Raw genomic sequence first — 21,220 nt, 5'->3', positions numbered from 1 at the left:
GACAGTATATCTGTGGGATTAAAATTTCATGGTGTTGGTTAATTAGGGAAAAAATGTCTAAAAGGGCTTCTGAGGGGGCAACAATTTAAAAAGAGGTTGAGAAACACTGTCCTAAAAGAAACTGAGGTGCTGTCATCAGAAGGGGGATGGATACCAAACAGCAAAAACAGCATCTGTCTGATCTGAAGGAGTCTGGAAACTGGAGCCAGCAGCAGACAGGTGGCCAGTAGGTGCCATCTGTCAGCAGAGTGGAGAGCAGAGTCGGGGCTGGTGCCTAGAAAGCTGAGCCGCATCTTCAGTCTCCCTGGCCCAGGAGTTCTGGGATTGAAGGCTTATTCAATATGAAGTGTGGAGGTACCCTGACCTAGCCATTCTCTGCTGTCTCTGGTGCAGGTGAAGAATGAGGTGGAGAAGCTCCCCAGGCAGCAGCGGAAGGAGAGCATGAAGCAGAAGATGGAGGAGCATGCGCAGAAGAAGCAGCTTCTCGTGAGTCCTTGCCCCTCAGTTGGGGAGTAGGGGCGTTGGGGAGTCTCAGGTTTGAGTCCCTGAATGGTGACCAGAGCTCTTCTCTGTCTGTGCCCATGCCCTGCCCTTTGAATACTCACCTACCTCTCATTCTGAATAAATCAGACCATCCTGATTATCATCCGTTATCACCTCCCCCATGCAGCCTTCCTTGATTGCCCTTGCTCCAGCTGGAAGTGAGCTCTCCCATCTCTAGGAGATACCACAGACCTTTACATCCACCTCTCCCAAAGCCTTTAGCACTTCCTGCCTTGTTTTATAGCTGTTTGTATATCACATCTCCTTGACCAACCCAGTACATCCCTCTGCCCACTTGGCATCTTTTGGAGTCTCAAAGACACCAAACCCAGATCTCCCTGACCTGGTCCTGTTCTCGTGTTCTGAGGGGATACCGTCCTCCACTGTGATGTCAGGCCAGAAGCCCTGTCATTCCTGACACCTCTTTTTCTTGCAATCCTTCATCACCTCTTGAAGCTTGGGTTTTTTTTTTAACCTCCAAACTCTCTCTGGATCCATCAACTTGTCAACATCTCTGTGACTCCCTAGCCATTCTTGTCTTTTGCCTGGACTACTGCAGTAGCCTCCCAGCTAGTTTCCCTCCAGTTCTTGCAGTTCTTTCTCTCATACCAGTTGTTGTGATCAATATGAATTCCAAATCTGATCATGGCACCCTTCCCCAACAGCCCTGGGCCTTTAAAACCTTCAGTGGCTCCCACTTTCTCCATAAGATCAGATCAGCCTTCTCACATGCTTTCAAGGCCCTATAGGTCTTGTTCTTGTCAGCCTCTCCCAGCTACACTCAGTCCCCTCTACCCAAGCCTCAGTAGCCTTTTTTTTTTTTTTGCGGTACACAGGCCTCTCACCGTTGTGGCCTCTCCTGTTGTGGGGCACAGGCTCCGGACGCACAGGCTCAGTGGCCATGGCTCACGGGCCCAGCCACTCCGCGGCATGTGGGATCTTCCCGGACTGGGACACGAACCCATGTCCCCTGCATCGGCAGGTGGACTCTCAACCACTGCGCCACCAGGGAAGCCCCTCCGTAGCCTTCTTTTCACTTCATGCTCTCATTTTGTCCCACTTCCTCTGCCCCCAAATGCAAAGAAAATTAGAGTCTACAATTACAATTGTTTTGTATATTATCTGGTTTAGCATTCATGGCTTACCAGGATAGGTGCTGTTTGTTTTCCCCTTTACAGAGGAAGAAGCTAAGGCTCAGAGAGGTGACACTGCACAGTTAACAGTGGGGTCCAAGGCCTCAAGCTGAGTCTGACTCCAGGACACCATCATACTTTCCTCCAACCTGTCCCTTGACAGGTTGATCAGAAAAAAGAATGCAGGGCTAGGAGGGTGGGGAGACAGGCCGTAGTCCCCACAGAGGGAGAGAAGACTGGCCCTTTTAGGAGGCCACTCTGGCAATTGCATCAAGAGCTTCAAAAATGTACACATCCTTTGACCTAGATTTTCTGCTTCTAGGACTAATCCTGAAGATGAATCATCACAGAAGTTCAAGGACATTTAGCTACCAGAATGTGAAGAGCAGCAGTATCTAAAATAAAGAAAACCTATAAACAACCTATTATATATTGGGTAGATAAGCTGGGTGTAGCTAGCTACAGCTAGCTATTTTCAGCCATTAAAACTTATTTTTGGGGCTTCCCTGGTGGGGCAGTGGTTGAGAGTCCACCTGCCAATGCAGGGGACGCGGGTTCATGCCCCGGTCCGGGAGGATCCCACATGCCGCGGAGCGGCTGGGCCTGTGAGCCATGGCCGCTGAGCCTGCGCGTCCAGAGCCTGTGCTCCGCAACGGGAGAGGCCACAACAGTGAGAGGCCCGCGTACCGCAAAAAACCAAACCAAAACGAAACAAAAAAACCCCTTATTTTTTTTTTTTTTTTTTTTTTTTTTGCTGTATGCGGGCCTCTCACTGTTGTGGCCTCTCCCGTTGCGGAGCACAGGCTCCGGACGCACAGGCTCAGCGGCCATGGCTCACGGGCCCAGCCGCTCCGCGGCATATGGGATCCTCCCAGACCGGGGCACGAACCCGTATCCCCTGCATCGGCAGGCGGACTCTCAACCACTGCGCCACCAGGGAGGCCCAAAACCCCCTTATTTTTGATAGAAGATTACATTATGACATGGAAAGGTCTTTTTAATAATTTTTTAAAGTTGTGGTAAAATAGACATAACATAAAATTTGGTATCTTACCCATTTTTAAGTGTGCAGTTCAGTGATATTAAGTACATTCACATCATTGTACTTCACCATGATCCATCTCCAGAACTCTTCATCTTGCAAAACAGAAACTCTGTTCCCATTAAGCAGTAATTCCCCATGACACCCTGCCTCCAGTCCCCGGCAACCACCATTCTACTTTGTCTCTACAAATTTGACCTCATATAAGTGGAATCATACCGTATTTGTCCTTTTGTGTCTGGTTTATTTCACTTACCTTGTCCTCAAGATTCATTCGTGTTGTAGCATATATAAGACTTTCCTTCCTTTTAAAGGCTGAATAATATTTCATTGTATGTATATACCACATTGTGTTTATGCATTCGTCTGTTTATGGACACTTGTTTCCAATCCCTTGGCTGTTGTGAATAATGCTGCCATGAATATGGGTGTACAACTATTTCTTCAAGTCTTTTAAAATAATTTTTGTGAAACAACAACAGATGTAAATACATTTATATAGATACACCAAAACCAGTTGCTAGCATTGAGTGATATGATTAGTGCAAATTTTTAGTTTCCTAAAATTTTTATTAAAAAAATTTTTTTATTATTTTTTTATTGAAGTATAGTTGATTTACAATGTTGTGTTAGTTTTGGGTGTACAGTGCAGTGATTTAGTGATATATATATATATATATATATATATATATTCTTTTTCAGATTCTTTTCCCTTATAGGTTTTTTTGTTTGTTTGTTTTTGGTTTTTTTTGGCTGTGCCCGATGTGCAGCTTGCGGGATCTTAGTTCCCTGACCACGGATCGAACCTGGGCCCTCAGCAGTGAAAGCTCCAAGTCCTAACCGCTGGACCACCAGGGAATTCCCCCTTATAGGTTATTACAAAATACTGAGTATAGTTCCCTGTGCTATACAGTAGGTCCTTGTTGGTTATCTACTTCACGTATAGTAGCTAAAATTTTTAAATTTAAATTTCAGTTCTTTACTCTTTATTAAGGAAAATTTAAAACATAGGCAGAAACAGGTATAATAGTATAATGAATCCCCATATACCCATCACCGGATCTCAGTAATTATTAACTCCTGCCCACTCACTGCCCCACTCTACTGTATTATTTTGAATCAAATCCCAGACATCGTATCATGTCACCTGTTAATATCTCAATATGTATCTCTAAAAAAAAAATTACCACAATACCATGAACACGCCTAAACTTTTAAATACTTAATAGGACCGGGACTTCCTCGACAAGCAGAAGGAGGACCTGGAGTTGGCGATGAAGAGGATCACGGCCGACAACAGGCGGGAGATCTGCGGCAAGGAGCGCGAATGCCTCACCAGGAAGCAGGAGCTCCTTCGAGGTGGGGGCCCGAGAGCGGGGCGCGCATGTGGGTCCAGACTCTCTGTGAATGTGCATGCCAGCCCCGGGCAAGGAAGAACTGCTAGGTCTTCTCCACCCTAAGACCAAACATCGGCCTTTATGGTGAAACATGAGGAAAATCCCCACTGAAGTCGGGACTGAGGCAGAGATAGCAGTTAGCAACAACACGATCTGACATTATTGTGGATGTCAAGGAAAGGGAAAAAAAAAAAAGGAAGCAATGTAGAGTGGGTGGAAACTGCACGAGGGAGTTGGGTTAACGGGGGTCGGGGGGCAGTACTGAGAGCCGCTCCTAGCAGCTAGCATGTAGTGAGCGACTTCTCTGCCTGGCCACGTGCCTTAATCTTACACCTCAGTCACACTGCATCCTATCCGTAACCCTGCACGGCAGGCCCTACTGTTCTCCCCATTTTTACAGATGAGGAAGTTGAGGCTTGGAGAGTGACTCTTCTTTGGCCTGGGTTGCACAGTTAATGAATGGTAGAGTGGGCCTTGGATGCACACCTTGTCGTGAAGCCAAGCTCTTAACTACCCTTGTGTGGTGGTGCTTTGGCAGGTTTGCATGCTGCTGAGTCCCTCCCAGCATTAGACTGTCCAGGGGCAGCAGTGTGAGCCACCACCCAGAGGGAGGAGGGCAGGGGAAATCCTGGGGAAGACAGGGATCAGAGAGGGGGCTTACGTATCTGGATGATGTCACTTAGCTGAGGAAGCTCTGGGGTAGAGAGCTCTGGAGGGTGCAGGGCTTGGGGTCTGTATATAGCCCCCAGGCTATCTAATTTATGGCTAGCAGATGTTGGGGACAATTTTACGGGGTATGCAAAGCAAGCAGGCTCCAAATGGCTGGAAGTCTGTTGTTTGAACTGCATTTAAAACAACTGGATGGGTGAAAATTAGAGTTTGGTGCCTGTGGGCTTTGGAGCTAATGGTCCCTGTCTGTTGTAAAGATGTAAACATAGGACTAATATACGAGTGCTGTCTCTGGCTCATTATTATAACAGGGGCCACAGCCAGGACTCTGATGGCCAGGGCAGTTAAACAGTATAAAGCACTCAGTACTTGATGTGGGCCAAGAAAAATGGGGTCCTTGGTATTCCAACATCCTGAATAGAGCCACGGATGTTTCAGAAAAGCCCTTGTTTCCTTTTCTTATCACGTGATGGTCTGTAAGAACCATCCTACCTGTGGGACTGGGGTTCTGATTTTGGTTTAGAAGCCAAATCACTGTTTTGATGTTCTGTGGATAGATGCTGGCTTTCATGGAACAGGAGTGCAGTGAAATAAACAACTTCACAGTAGGCCAAGCATGGTACCAGCTGTATCTTGCAGGGCGTGAGGTTCTCCATCTGACACCAGCTCCCTGCCCTGTCCTGAGCATAGGGGTTGGTTAATAGACTTCCAGTGATAAAATGCCAGATAACTGTTTCAATAATGCATATATGGGACATGAAGGGTCTCACCTATTTTTCAAAAGAGGAAATAGTGACAAGAGGCTGTTTTCTTCATGGGGTTTCCACGTGAGCCCTTCCTATTTGACCATTAGGAAAGCAGAGGTGCAATGTAGATTGAACATAAAAGTATCTTCCAAGGACATTTTCCCTCCGTGGTGTGGTTGTGCCCATTTGGCAGAGATGGAAGGTGAGGCCTGGAGAGGATTTTGTGTTCATCTCAAATCCCAGTGATGCAGCTGGGTTTTAGCGTCTGGTTTCTCTGGCTCCTGACTCCAAACACTTCCTGCTGTACCATGCTGCTGGGTGCTGTCATCCCTGGAAGTTTTTAGGAGTTGGCTCAGCCCACATAGTCTAAGGACGTGGCACAGTTATCAGCCAGTGTGAGGAGACCTGGCTCGGGGCAGTGGAGGGGAGGGCCTGGTGGGGCTCTGGCCATCTGCACCTCACCGGGTGACATGTCCTCCACAGACCGGGAGGCGGCGCTGTGGGAGATGGAGGAGCATCAGCTGCAGGAGAGGCACCAGCTGGTGAAGCAGCAGCTCAAAGACCAGTACTTCCTCCAGCGGCACGAGCTGGTACGCAAGCATGAGAAGGTGAGGCTCCTAGTCAGCTTGGCTTCGGGGGCTGCCACTGGGAGACCTGGGAGAGCTGTGAGACTGCCCCTCAGTGGGGCATCACTTGCTCCTGAGAGCAGCCAAGTCGGCCACAGTGAGGCTTGAGAGCTTCTTGGGTGATGTCCTGCCTCAGATCCAGGGGCTAGGAATTGGGGAAACTGTGCACGGAAGCAGATGGCCCAAGCAGCTCCCTCGCTGACTCTGACACCTGATGTACGTGTCTCTCTCACTCTTTCCCTTTTTTTGTCCTGCCTTTCTTTCCATTTTCATTTTCTCTTTCCCATGCATTCCCTCAGAATACTTTATTTAATTGAAGTATAGTTGCTTTACAATGTTGTGCTAATTTCTGCAGTACAGCAAAGTGACTCAGTTATATGCATACATACATTCTTTTTAAAATATTCTTTTCCATTATGGTTTATCCCAGGAGATTGGACACAGTTCCCTGCGCTGTACAGTAGGACCTTGATGTTTATCCATTCTAAATGTAATAGTTTGTATCTACCAATCCCCAACCCCCAGTTCATCCCTCTCCCTCCCCACCTGGCCTTGGCAACCACAAGTCTATTCTCTATGTCTGTGACCCTGTTTCTGTTTTGTAGATAGGTTCATTTGTGCCATATTTTAGATTCCACATATAAGTGATATCATTTGGTATCTGTCTTTCTGACTTACTTCACTTCGTATGACCATCTGTAGTTGCATCCATGTTGCTGCAAATGGCATTATTTTGTTCTTTTTTATGGCTGAGTAGTAGTATTCCATTGTGTATATGTACCACATCTTCTTTATCCATTCCTCCGTTTATAGACATTTAGGTTGTGTCCATGTCTTGGCTATTGTGAATAGTGCTGCTATGATCATAGGGGTGCATGCATCTTTTTGAATTAAAGTTTTGTCCGGGTATATGCCCAGGAGTGGGATTGCTGGATCATATGGTAACTCTATTTTTAGTTTTCTGAGGAATCTCCCACACTGTTTTCCGTAGTGGCTGCACCAACTTACATTCCCACCAACAGTGTAGGAGGGTTCCCTTTTCGCCACACCCTCACCAGCATCTGTTATGTGTAGACTTTTTAATGGTGGCCATTCTGACCAATGTGAGGTGGTACCTCATTGTAGTTTTGATTTGCATTTCTCTAATAACTAGTGATGTTGAGCATCTTTTCACGTGCCTACTGGCCATCTGTATGTCTTCTTTGGATAAATGTCTATTAAGGTCTTCTGCCCATTTTTCGATTGGGTTGCTTGGAGGTTTTTTTGTTAAGTCGTATGAGCTGTTTGTGTATTCTGGAGATTAAGAAGGCATTTAGAAGGTAAGAAGGTAAGGTTATTAACGGTAATTTTTAAAGTGAGAACAGAAAACGTTATTTAAGAGTAGTAGTAAAATGACACGAGCCTTGCTCTGCTGAGCATTCTGGACCACGCAGGTCCTGGGCTCCCGAGCTGCGTGTGGCAGCCTTGGCATCTGACCACACCCGCGTGCGTGGAACACAGCTGACCTTGGCCCCGGCTGGGTGTCCCCCTCAGGAGTGCGAGCAGATGCAGCGCTACAACCAGCGCATGATGGAGCAGCTGAGGGTGCGGCAGCAGCAGGAAAAGGCGCGGCTGCCCAAGATTCAGAGGAGCGAGGGCAAGACGCGCATGGCCATGTACAAGAAGAGCCTCCACATCAACGGGGCGGGCAGTGCCGCTGAGCAGCGCGAGAAGATCAAGCAGGTGGGGGGCCGGGGGGGTCCTGGAGTGGGGCCAGATCCAGGTTTGGGGCGGCCTGGATCTTATATGGTTGGGGGAGTATAGAATATAAGATGCAGCGCGGGGTCTTGGAAGGAGGAATGGAATGGAAGCCAGAAGTCACAGCCCGGAAGCCTGAAAGCCTCACGTTGACTCCCCCTCTGGCGGACAGGGGACGAGGCTTGGCGTTGCTTTCTCTTGCGCGTTCCCTGTCCCACTCAGGGTGTCTATCCTGTAGCTGCTTCTGCTGGTAAACTCCTTCCTCTCCTCTACTGAGACCCCGCTCACAAGTCACCCATGTGGCTCGGGGACAGAGTCGGTGGCCGTGGGCTCCTGTGATTCCTGCTTACTACATACGCTGTCCTAGCGTGTCTCGGTGTCCTCACCAATCTGGGGGCTCCTTGAGGGCAGGGGCTGGGTCTCAGCTCAGGGGGGAGGACTTCAGACGGGGGGGGCACAGCCTGAGTGGCGCAGGGCACTGTGGCTCTGTACAAACCAGCCCCTCAGATGGGGTCTCCCCGGGACAGGGCTGAGCTGGGCCCCCAGCCAGGCCCGTGGCCCGCTGAGGCGCCTCACCTGTTCTCCGTTGCAGTTCTCCCAGCAGGAGGAGAAGAGGCAGAAGTCAGAGCGGCTGCAGCAGCAGCAGAAACACGAGAGCCAGACGCGGGACATGGCGGCACAGTGCGAGAGCAACATGGGCGAGCTGCAGCAGCTGCAGGTACCGCCCTTCTGCGCCGCCCCTGCTTGCCTCACTGCCCCCGAGGCTGTCAGCTCCCCGGGGGCCCAAAGACCCTACAAATGGGGAAGGAGTCTGAAGCTCAGGGTGGAATGGTTTCCATCCTGCCGCTCTGTGTGATGTTGGCCAAATCACATCACCCTCCCAGGCCATAGTTTCCACATTCGTAAAATAGTCAGGGGGTAAGGATGATAATTCCTATTTTGCAGAACTGGAGTGAGGCTTTGTAAATGGGATGACAGAGCTGAGCTGAACGTGCCATGCCCGGGGCCTGGCAGTGGGCATGCTGCTGGATTTCTCGGTCACCACTGTGTCTTGGGAAAAGGTGTCCCAATTACCCTAATACCAAAACCAGACGTTACAAGGAGGAAAAACTACAGACCTGTATCTCTCATGAACACAGATGCACAAATCCCCAACGAAACGTTGGCAAACGGAATTTAAAAATGTATAAAAAGTAGTATACACCATGACCAAGTGGGATTTATCCCAGGGCTCGTGCAATATATGAAAATGAGTTAATGTAATCCATGACATCAACAGGCTAAAGAAGAAACATCACATGATCATATCATCAACAGATACAGAAAAAGTACTTGACAGAAGCTGACCCCTGCTCAGTAAACTAGGAACAGAGAGGAACTTCCTCAACTTGATAAAGGCTATCTATAAAAACCTACAGCTACTTACCATCACCCTTAATGGTGAGAAGCTCAAAGCTTTCCCACTGAAGTCAGGAAAAGGTATCCTGATATTGACAAGCCCCTTTGTGACCTCTTTCCCTGGGGAGATCCTTGACCTTTTGTTTGCCTTACAAAAAAAAGGTTTGCCTCACCCTAAGGGTCCCCGCCCACGGGCTGGTACTTGGAGCCCCCTTGTGGTGGAGCGAGGCATTGCCATACCTGACAGATGGGCTGACACAAACCTCTGTGACCTCAGGAAATTCTTTAGGCGACTGGATCCATCTGGCAATTCCTGGAAAGGCAGGGAGGTGTGGAGGAAACATTGCAGGTATTGAAGCCTGTCAGGTAGGGGCTCTGCTGCTTGTTGCTGTGTGAATTTTAGCCAGGCCACTCACCTGTATCTATGCTTCCAACCCTGCCTCGTGGGTTTACTGTGAGGATGAACTGAGAAAACCCATAAAGAGTGCTGGGAGCACAGCTCTGGGCAGGCCAGAGGTACTCAGGGCTGCCGTAAGTATTATTCCCAACCAAGGCAATTTCTAAATTCCCAGAACCCTTGAGCTTGAAACCCCAAAAATTCCCCAAGGGGTTGTACTCTTCCAGTCCAGTAGGGTTGAGGTATCTGGATAAAGGCACTTTCCCCCTGCTTATAAACTCCTTATAAACCACAAGATTGATTCCCTGTGAGGAATCAACAGGGAATTGCCACTTTTGCCTATGAGAGATTCCAGGTTAAGTTTTGTGAGGCAGGTAACTTACCTCAGCGAGAGCACAGTGAGGTTGGCAAGCCTCAGCCAGGTCCATGGCCCTTACCTCTGTCGCAAATCTCTCCTGAAGAATGGTATGTGATGCAGATAATTATATAATTTATATAAATACAAACTATTTATACACACAGATTATCTTAGCTCACACTGTCATAACAAAATACCACAGACTGGGTGGCTTAAACAACAGAAGTTTATTTTCTTACAGTTTTGGAGCCTGGAAATCCAAGATCAGCTTTGCCAGCATGGCTGGGTTCTGGTGAAGTCTCTCTCTCTGGCTTGCGGACGGATGCCTTGCTGTGTCCTCACACGGCAGAGAGAGGAGAGAAAAGCAGAGGGGGAGAGAGGGAGATGGGGAGAGGGAGAAAAGCAGGGAAGGAGACAGGGAGGGAGCACTCTAGCATGTGAGCTCTCTGGTCTCTTCTTATAAGGGCACTAATCCCGCCATGAGGGCCCTACCCTCTTGACCTCCTCTAAACCTATTTATCTCCTAAAGGCCCCATATCTCCAAATACCATCACATTGGGCATTAGGGCTTCAACATATGAATTTTGGGGAGACACAATTCAGTACATAGCACAGATGTTTAACACAATGCTATTTATAATAGTGAAGATTAAGAGCAACCTAAGTGGCCAAAAATAGGGAAATGTTTAAATAAATTAGACAAACCATACTGTGGGATATTTTGCAGGAATTAAAATGATGATTATAGAAGATGTTAATTCTTTGTATAAATGTAGAAATGTTTACATTACAATGTTAAGAGGAGAGGGAGGCAGGTTTCAGAATTGTGTATACGGGGTGAGCTAAACAACGCACAGGACAGAGCCTGACAGGAAATATATCTAAAATTCTGTGGTGGTTGCCTGTGTGTGGTGGGATTAGGGCACAGATTTATTGTTATTAGTTTTATACGTTCATGTTGAAAAATCCAAACAATGCAGAAAGCCCAAAGTAGAAAGTTGCAAAATTGCTGCAGATTCCACTACTCAATAAGAATTATTAATGTTAATATTCTGGAATAGTCTTCCAGGCTTCTTTTGGTGCATGTGTCTTTACATGTAGAGCGTTTTGTATAAATGGAGTTTATAATCAAGGAGAAGTAATAAATGAATGATGCTGGTACCTTCATGGTATATCTCAGCCCTCTGTGCTTCTTACCTGTACTTCCTGGAATATGTTGCAGAATGAAAAGTGTCACCTCCTGGTAGAGCATGAAACCCAGAAGCTGAAGGCCCTGGACGAAAGCCATAACCAGAACCTAAAGGAATGGCGGGACAAGCTTCGGCCACGCAAAAAGGTAACCCTGTCTGGGCTGGTGGGCTCAGTGGTGGGCTCTGCTTCGTGTTGTGCCATCGGTGTCTGCCTGGGGTACGGATATAGATACAGATATGGATACGGTACAGATTTATGGATTTATTTGAAGGAACTGGCTCACCCAGTTGTTGGGACTGTTAAGCCTGAAATCTGCAGGGCAGACTGCAGGCTGGAGAGCCAGGGAAGAGCTGATGTTGCAGTGCTGAGCCCCAGGGCAGTGCGGAGGCCCAATCCCTCTTTCTTTAGCAGGACCTCAGTCTTTTCTCTTAAGGCCTGCAACTGATTGAGTGAGGCCCAACCACATTTTGGAGGGTAAGCTGCTTTATTCAGTCTACTGAGTTAAATATAATTTTTACATATAAAAAATTCCTTCACAGTGACATCTAGACTAGTGTTTGACCAAACAACTGGTTACCATGGCTTTGCCAGGCTGACAAATAAATTGACCATCACAGGGCCTCCGTGTGGTCATTTGTAAAGTGAAGATAATGAATATTGTATAGTGTTATGCAGAAAGCCACCAGCCCACAGTATAGGCCAAGGACGTACTCATGTCCTTCCACTCTCCTAAACTCTCTGAGGAGAGAGCTGCCCTAATTACCCTTGATCATGTGTCCTGAGCCCTGAGGTTTGTTCTGCCGTTGTACTTGAGCTCTGCTTGCTCTAACTGTGATCTGCCCAGGAGGCAGTTGCCCACCTCAGCCATATAACGGCCTTGGGAGTCCTTGAATAGAGGCTTCCCTCCCTGTGCTAATGGAGCTTCTAGCTGGAAGCTGGCCAGGGTCCCAGACCTTCCTGTTAATAGGCCCACGCTTATCTGTAACCACGCATGGTCCACTAGGACTTTTGATACTTGACACTCAAATCAATTATACTCCTGCTGACACAGGCTGATCTGGCCTCAGGAAATAGATGCTCACCTGGTTCTCTTACCTAGGGCTTCTATACCCTTGGCACATCCTGAGAGTCTGAAAATGAATCATCATCTTGCCTCTAGCCACTGCCCAGATTGCTTCTTGGGGGTGCCTGGGCTTAGGGGAGGTGCCGCAAGTGTGTATTTGGAGAGCCACTGGATTTTGCTGGTGCGGGCTGCCTCTTTCCAGAATTCCTTATAGAATCATCCTATCCTTAGTCACCTGGGTTGCTGCTGGAACACTGACCCGGAGGTGATGATTTGCATCCTGGAATAAACGTTATTTTACACTCTTGCATTTCAGTCAGCAGCTTTGAGCTGCTGCCCATGTATGTGGGGGCAGGGGAGATGACTGTACCTTGTGGAATATTTCTAGAAAGATTCATATTTCTTTCAGTAAGTATAGAATATCTGGTAAGGTCAATAAGGTGTTGCATGGGTCATAGTTGACACAGAATGTGGCCTCACACAAGTCTTCTCTCCTGAACCTTGCTTTTTGGGGCCATAAGAGGAAGATAACATTTCTTCCCTTAAAACAGGTGTTAGTACACTATTGCCCATGGGCCAAATCTGACCCACCACCTGTATTTGTAAATAAAGTTTTATTGGAACACAGCCATGCTCGTTCATTTACATACCGTCTCTGGCTGATTTTACACCAAACAGCAGTTGAGTAGTTGCAACAGAGACCTTAAGGTTTGCAAAGCCAAAAATATTTGCCATCTGGCCCTTTACAGAAAAAAGACTGCTGTTCCTGCCACAGGTTATACAGAGGAATATATAGGTTACATAGAGGTAAAATAGACTAGTGCTTAAGAGCATAGGCTTTGAAGGAAGACAGACGTGGGAGAAAGTCCTAGCTCCATTACTAGCTGTGAGACCCTGGGCAAGTTACTAAACCTCTCTGTGCTCAAAAAAGTGGTAGCTATTATAATAAAATTGGTATTCTGATAGCAGAAGTTACACACTGATGGCCCACAGGCTGAAATTGGCTTAGAGACATTACGTATGGCCAACATACAGCAATTCAAAAAATTGTTTTAAGTTGCCAGTTTTTTAAGTATAAGGAAATTTTACATAAAAATCTGGATTTCCAGTATCTATTGAATATGGATATCTTACAACAGACTGGAAAAATTGGCACTGCGATTCAGTGTCCCTTCCCCATTTTTCCTTAGAGGTAGAGCTCACTAGAATTTAGTACTGTTGAAGGAATGAGAGCTTAAGGGGGTATCTAGTAATTAAGTTGTTTGTTGAGACTATTTCAGGGCATCAAATAATAGTTTTAAAGAGAGAGACATAATAGAATGCTGGTCAAATCCTGTGGAAGTGGTTACTTCTATAGTGAAAGTAAGTAATAAAGAAGCCACATTTGCTGAGTAACTCATGTGTGCCTGGCTTTGCAGATGGTGGCACACAGTGTTTCAGAGCTTGAACTCTGAAGTTAGACCCATCTTGGCTCTGCTCACAGCTAGCTGAATGACCTCGGGCAAGTGACCTAAGCTCTCTGAGCCTCCGTTTCTCCATAGTTAAGATGGGGATAGTGGTATCTATCTCATAGGGTGAAGATTAAATAAGATATAATGCACTTAGCATAGTGCCTGACATGTAGGAAGTACTAAGTAATTATAGCCCATTAGTTTTTAATTTAATCTTTGCAGTAGCCCGGCCAGGCAGGTAGTGATATTGCCATTTTACACGAGAGGAAACAGGCTTGGAGAGGAAAGGTAGCATGCAGAGGCCCACCCAGCTGGTAATGGAGCTGAATCCTATTTGACTGTAAAGCCCCTGCTCTTTCCTCTGCACTCTGCTTCCTTTCTTAATTGAATAATTATTTATTTTTGGAGAACCCTCAAGAAATTTTTCTGGTAGGACACAATTTAGCTAGATAAACTTGCGTGTGCCCAAGGGAAGCTCCTGCGGTGCTTGCCGTCTAGATGCTCCCCCTGCAGTTATCTGATGTGCTTTTACAACATAGAGAACCCCTGTCCTACCACAGACGTTCAGAATTAGAATCTCAGGGGGGTGGCGTGACTGCAGGTATATTTTGAAAAGAAGTCCCCTGATTTTGCAGGACGGTGCCCTGGTTAGGAACACCATGTAACTCGGACATCTGTTTCCACTGCTGTTAAAACTCTTGCTTCATTTTCTACCTCAGGTTTTTCTCCATTCTTTTTTTTTTTTTTTTCGGTACGTGGGCCTCTCAGTGTTGTGGCCTCTCCCGTTGCGGAGCACAGGCTCCGGACGCGCAGGCTCAGTGGCCATGGCTCACGGGCCCAGCTGCTCCGCGGCATGTGGGATCTTCCCGGACCGGGGCACCAACCCGCGCCCCCTGCATCGGCAGGCGGACTCTCAACCACTGCGCCACCAGGGAAGCCCTTTCTCCATTCTTTTGGTTGTTTTCCTGCCAGCTGATTTGCATCTGCATTTCCCCAAAGCAGAGCCCTTGGTCCATAGGAAACTCCTGCGTGGCTGTGGCACGAGGAAGGAGGAGGTGGTACCTACCTTCTGGGTGATGGGCGCTGGGACAGGAGTGAGGGAAGACCAAGTTACCCGAGCACTGAGGCCTGGGAGGGGAATTTCCAGAGAAGGCCACTTTGGTGGGGGTCCTGTGGTTGGGGAAGACTTGTGTCCTAGGGTTCCAAACGAGCTCCGTCTGCCCTCTGTCCTAGGCTCTGGAAGAAGAGCTGAACCAGAAGAAGCGAGAGCAGGAGATGTTCTTCAAAATGAACGAGGAGGCAGAGTGCCTGAGCCCCACCACCCCCAACAAGGCCACCAGGTTCTTCCCCTACAGCTCTGCGGATGCTTCGTAACAGCCGCCCGGGGCTGTGGCTGGCAGGCCGGTGGGCCTCGGGGCCCTCCCATTCTCTGTGAACAAGTAACTCAGGAGCCCCTTCCCTCTTGCTTCCATGCCGGCTCGAATCCAGCAGCCCCTTGCCTTGTGCCACCCCAGCTGTGCCTGACAGACCCACCCGGCGTTTCTGACTTCTTGCTCGTCGTGGAGGGCGAGGTTTTATGACGTGCTGCCTGATCCTAACGTGCATTCCATTTAAGCCCCAGGTTCCTTTGAGCTGTCAGCGACTTGGGCTGTTGGGGGGCCAGGGACCAGGAGGAATAGGTGTTCTGTGGCCTCGAGGCCCCTCCTGTTTGCCAAAACACCAGCTTTGCTGTCTGTGGGCACAAAGTGCTACTGCTGAAGTCACCGTGGGCGTGTCCTGTTGTAACTGTCGGTGGCTTTTCAGCCATTCCCTGCAGTGTCGGACCAAGAACCACGGCTTCTAACAGCCATTTTGGTCCCCAGTGGAGCCTAGTCTGCAGCCAGCTGCAGGAGGGGGTGCCCTCCTTCCTCCAGTTCCCCCCAATCTGCTTTCTTCTTGAGACAGCATCTACAGTGGTGGGATGGGGAGAGGCTGAACGCTTCACCCTGACCTCGAGTGCTCCGTGCCATCTTGTACGCCCCCTTCCTGCACACACACGCCTACACACACACACACCCCTTGGCCCCCTGGGCCTCTTGTGCCAGGTGGATTGGAACACATTCGCTGCCTGGGCCTGTGCCACTGAACACGTGAGGGGAGCCGTTGGTATGGGCGTGCTGGGGGTTGGCACCAGAGGCACAGGCTGAACCGCTAGCCTGCGATTCCTTTTGGGCCTGCGCGGGATCCCGTGTTCAGGGATAAATCCCTCGCCCCACAAGCCTTTCCCACCCCAGTCATTCTGTCTCGTACTTGCCCATCCTGTCTGCAGGTGATACGGGAAGGCTGCTGCCCTCTGCTCTGTGTCCCTCCCAGTTCAGAGTCCGGCCTTACGCCTCAGGCAGAACTTCTGTTCAGGGAGAAAAAGCATCAGGGAGAAATGCAGTGCTTCCTGCCCCCAGGAACCTGGCAAAAGCAAAGCTTCTGTATCTCAGATGGAATGCTGGGCCTTTGGATGACTCAGCTGGCCTCCCACAGATTCTGATCCCCACAGGCTGCAGAGCGTAGATAACCCAATAAAAGCAAATGCTCAACTCAGCGTTCGGTTTATTTACAAAGAAAACTTTTTTTCACCTTTATGTCTAACTTGAAAAAAATATAAATAGATGGCTTCCTTAGGAAAATACCTGCTTTAAAAAAACAAAGCAGAAAACTGAAGGTGATTTTGAGGAATCAAATGGGTGTACTGAGTCTGGGTACTATTTTCGTGGTGATGGGGTGGTTGACACACCCTGGGAGCACTTCCTCTTTCTTCACCCCTATAGGTAAGGGTTCAGTGCTTTGTCTTTCTAAAGCAATTCCCTGGAGTTTTCTGGGCACTGGTTGTAAATGGATCTTGGGAAAGTAGGGTAACCATTCAATAGGAAAAGGGACTTGGGGTTCCAAAGACTTACATATGCAGTAAAGATGCACTGGCGGCCATGGGAAGGCACTGGTCCTCTTTGGTTAGTGAGCACTCAGCTTGCCTGCTTCAGTATTTGACCCAGAAGGGACAATTTTCAGGTCTCACACAAATGAGACAAGTGAAACAATTATCCCCTTTGATTCTCTTTGGTGCACAGGTGCGGGGAAAACGTGAACGAACAGTGTAACTACAGAACACAGACCCAGTTCCACCAGGTGAGGCCAGCACTGGCGAATGGTCAGGTGATGGCCAGTGCAGGGCTGACTTGTGCTTTATTTACCATACTGCCTTTTGTAGCCTGGGGTGTGAGAATGAGTATTAGGTGAAATGCCAGTTTCATGGTGTAGGTGAAAGTCTTGGATCATTTCCTTCTTTGGTTTGTCGTTCACATTGGAATCTCATTCAAGGAGCTGCTGCTTCCTGCTCAGTGCTGCCCTAGCCTTAACACCTCCCCTGTCCTTTCTGGATGGGGTCTGGTTGGGTCTCCCAGTCTCACAATTGAGCCAGCGTGCAATGCCCAACATTGAGAAGGCCCATGCAGTATTCTTTGTGTTCTGTGCTAATGTTTTCTCTGGAACGGACAGACGGAACTGTTTCTCATTTACAGTCAATTTTTAGCAGAGTAAATAGAACTAACTTATATTTTCCTCTTTATGAAGAATAGAAGTTATTTTTATGTAGTTTCCAAACTTTATATAAAAACGTTTGTAAAATGTGCTCTGCAAAGTTAACTGCGAGAATGTAAATATGCTTCTAATAAAATAACAAGGTGAGAAACTCTCTGCATTTGGGTTTGTTCTGTTGGAGTCGGGTGGGAAAAGCAGGGCAGACTTAAACAAGAAAGGGTTTCCTATCTTCTGAGTACACTGGTGCCCCCCAGGTTGTACAGCAGGTCAGACGTTGGGGTTTCTGTTCTGAAAGAAGTGACGCTTGGCTGCGTGTGTGTTTTCTCTACAGACATTTATATCATTCTCATTTAACAGTGAACATTTGACCCCAGGAGTTTTTACATGTTAACTTATTGAATCCTTTCAACAACCCACGAGGAAGACATTGTCATTCTCGTTTTATAGATGAGGAAACATGCTGGGTAAGGGGGAGAGTCAGGTGAAAGCTCAGAGCACTGGTAAGTGCTGATAAAGTGCCTATGGCTTCAAAGTTTGAACTTCACTGTCTCCTCCACAGCTCCTCTCCTGCCAACTGCACCCATTACGTTCAGCAAGTCACACACACTTAACCACCAGCATCTCTGCCATGTTCAAAAGTGTCAGCCATGGGCTTCCTTGGTGGCGCAGTGCTTAAGAATCCGTCTGCCAGTGCAGGGGACACGGGTTCGAGCCCTGGTCCGGGAAGATCCCACATGCCACGGAGCAACTAAGCCCGTGCGCCACAACTTCTGAGCCTGCGCTCTAGAGCCCACGAGCCACAACTACTGAGCATGTGCTCTAGAGCGCGCAAGCCACAACTGCTGAGCCCACGTGCCACAACTACTGAAGCCCGCATACCTAGGGCCTGTGCTCCGCAACAAGAGAAGCCACCGCAATGAGAATCCCGCGCACCGCAACGAAGAGTAGCCCCTGCTCACCGCAACTGGAGAAAGCCCGCGCACAGCAACAAAGACCCAATGCAGCCCCCCAAAAAAGTGTCAGCCATGCCTCTAAAACCTCATTCAGGGGTTCTTAACCTGGAGTCCATGGACCCCCCTCAAACACACACAAGGGATCCATGGGTAGAATTCAGGGTATCTTTGTACCTGGATGGGAAATAGTTGGTGTTTAGTTTCACTAACCTCTAACTGAAATTCAGCATTTCCTTTCCTTATGGGTACAGGCAACAAACTCTAATATTATTAGCAGTACTTGTGACTGTGTCAGAAGTAGAAATCACAGAGACTGCATCTCACATTACAGCTGTTGCAGACATCTTCAGTTATCATTTTCGTTCATCATTTTGAAATTATAGCAGTTATTGGACCTATTACTAGATCTTGTTATTTAATGAGATACAAATATATAATACATATAACATATCACACATAGTATATATATTTTCTAATATTTTGACACCTCTATTTCATTATGACTGGCTTCACTTGTAATCTATGTGCTTTATACTGAGCATTTGAAAATACTATTCTGAGAAGGGGCTTATATTGTTTGTGGAATGCCTTAAGAACCCCTCCTCTGTCTGTAGCCCTGAGTTGTCACTGGCCTAGAAACCTTCCTGTCACTGTCCAAGAAACCCTCTCACCAGCAGGTGGCAGTCCACTGTCACAGTGTCCCAAAGGTCTGTGAACTCCATGTGTCTGGGGGGATGCAGGCGGATAAGCAGCTGGCATGCCTCCCATTAAGGAGTAGAAATTGACTGAGGTTCCCAGGGAAAAAGGTTCATTCAACTGGTGGAAAAGACAATGCATTAGGGGATGCGTGGCACTTTCCCCAAGTTCCCATGAGATTTCCCAGGAGATCCTTCCACATTAATTGACACCTCTTAAATGCCAAGTGTTAGAGACGCTGAAATGAATAAGACATTGACACTGGCTTCAAAATGCTTGTCCTCCTGGGGAAACAGACCTGGTGAAGCAGAGTGTTAGTTCAGGCTGATGTAGCCTGGGAGAATCAGGGAAGGCTTCCCAGTGGAGGTGATGCCGAGCCTAGGAGGACAAACTTGTATGTGCCGAAACGCATGCATTCAGAGACTGGGCTATAGTTGAGAGTGAATGGTTTATGGGCCATGATGATGAGCAAAGGACAGGGCCAGACCTGCACGCCAGGCTCAGGCTGACCTTTACTGCCCCGAGAGCAGTGCGAAGGCTGGGAAAGGGTTTACTCAGAGGAAGGACAGCTGAAATCATGAGTGTAGCAATCCAAGAGATGGGCCGAGAAGAACAGAGACAACATCAAATGGGAATATTGGCTCACAAAGGTTGGAGACTTTAGGAAGGAAAGGGCAGACTGCAGACTTCATGAGGGCAGGGAGTAAGACCTTAGCTGACCCCTGAACACCCAGAATCCAGCACGCTGCAACACCAAGATACGCCGTCTGGGCTTCTCATGCCATGTAGGGAGCAGTAGGGATCTGGGGGCTGTAGGTTGGATGTATATTAACTCACTGTGCTACCAGGCGTGTTCACCAGGTCTGATTAACAAGTATGTCTTTAGTTAAAAATGAAACAGAGAACTTTCAATTCCAGGGATGGCAGGCTACGTCATCCTGATCAGTCCTGACACTGAGGACGATTAGAAAATCTGGACAAAAATACTGAACGTGAGACAGGCTGGGACCCGGGACCCTTTGCTGCAGTGCTTGCACCTGGGCAAATGTCTCTTCGAGCAACAGAACACAAAGAAACTACAAGGGACTAAGAACAACTGCGTGCATGCGCAGATGGGGCAAGTTATGCGCAACGGGATACAAAGAGGCCAAAAGAACCCAACTCTCATTTCTGAAGAGCAAAAGCAGGGTGTCAGGAGCAAAAGCAGGGTACTATGCATGCCCCCTCCACACAGCACCACCAAAGGGCTGGGCACACCACCTAAGCCACCCCTCCAGGCTGGTCCTTGGACACACCCCTACTCTCACCCCATATAAGGAACCAGCTCATGCCCACGCCCCCTTCCCTGGGAGCAAGCAAGGGAAAAGCCTTGCCTGAATTTCTTGTCTAGCCTCTTATCAATATCTATTGATTAAGGAGGCCAAGAACCCTGGTTGGTAACAGATTTATGGCACCCAATGTGGGGCAGTTGTCCCCTTCCCGGGAGGGGATCTGGGCACCTCTGGGACCACTGAATGCAGCTTCCCCATGGGTGACAAGTGGCCACCTGAACATCTTGTTTCAGCATCACCGCGTTTGGTAAGTCTGCCTACCTGGCCCCCAGGGGCCTCAGTACCCTCATTCAGGCAACGCTTTCCCCCTCTCCCTTGTCCCTTTTCCTCTCCTGATAGCTCTCCACCTCTCCTCTCTCTTTCCTCTCCTACTTCTGGCCTGTCCTTCCGAGTGGACGTCAGGCAGCTACAGCATCACACCTCTCAGCTTAGGAGACCATGCTCCCTCTGGCCGGCAATGGCTCACCGTGACAGGCGACAAGCAGAGGTGGGAGAGGCTCGCCTCACACCGTGCAGATCCTGGTCCAGTGGGCTCTCTCTGAAGGGAGGTTTATGAGAGTGATAGAGGCTCAAGCCTCGTACTGTGTAGTGGCTGGAAGTCCTATTGTCCCCGTATTCTCACCTTTATGTTCCTGCCGTCTCTTTCTCGTTTTCAGTGTTTTCTGTCCCTCCTCCCTTTATCTCTCCCTTGATCCTTATACCTGCACTCCGGTCCCCTTTATCCTGATAACTTCTTGTTCGTGTCTTTACGTTTTTGTCATTGGTATCTTCGTTTTATGTAGTTTTGTCTGTCCAATGGCTCCTGCAAGTCTCCGCCGACATTGTGGGCACAGTGGAACACTTAAGCCTTGAAGTACAAACACGGCCCACATCGCCCGAGACTCCAGCCTTGGGCTACTGACTGGGATTTTAAAGAAAAAAA

At 48.3% G+C, this 21,220-nt stretch overlaps 1 protein-coding gene across 1 annotated transcript in view; it reads left to right on the top strand.

The window, feature by feature from the left end:
• STK10 (serine/threonine kinase 10) overlaps positions 1-17,469 on the top strand; it is a 126,521-nt gene extending 109,052 nt beyond the window's left edge. Inside the window, exons 13-19 of the mRNA XM_082623856.1 lie at positions 394-486; positions 3,948-4,077; positions 6,014-6,138; positions 7,690-7,878; positions 8,486-8,611; positions 11,269-11,382; positions 14,985-17,469. Of these exons, the coding sequence (XP_082479982.1) occupies positions 394-486; positions 3,948-4,077; positions 6,014-6,138; positions 7,690-7,878; positions 8,486-8,611; positions 11,269-11,382; positions 14,985-15,125 (918 nt within the window). The 3' untranslated portion in view covers positions 15,126-17,469. The remainder of the gene's footprint in view (positions 1-393; positions 487-3,947; positions 4,078-6,013; positions 6,139-7,689; positions 7,879-8,485; positions 8,612-11,268; positions 11,383-14,984) is intronic.
• Positions 17,470-21,220: the final 3,751 nt, after the last annotated feature.

The sequence above is a fragment of the Mesoplodon mirus genome, assembly GCF_964341445.2.
Source record: "Mesoplodon mirus genome assembly, chromosome: 5".
Taxonomy (NCBI): Eukaryota; Metazoa; Chordata; class Mammalia; order Artiodactyla; family Ziphiidae; genus Mesoplodon; species Mesoplodon mirus.
This window is presented reverse-complemented; position numbering and strand designations above follow the sequence as displayed.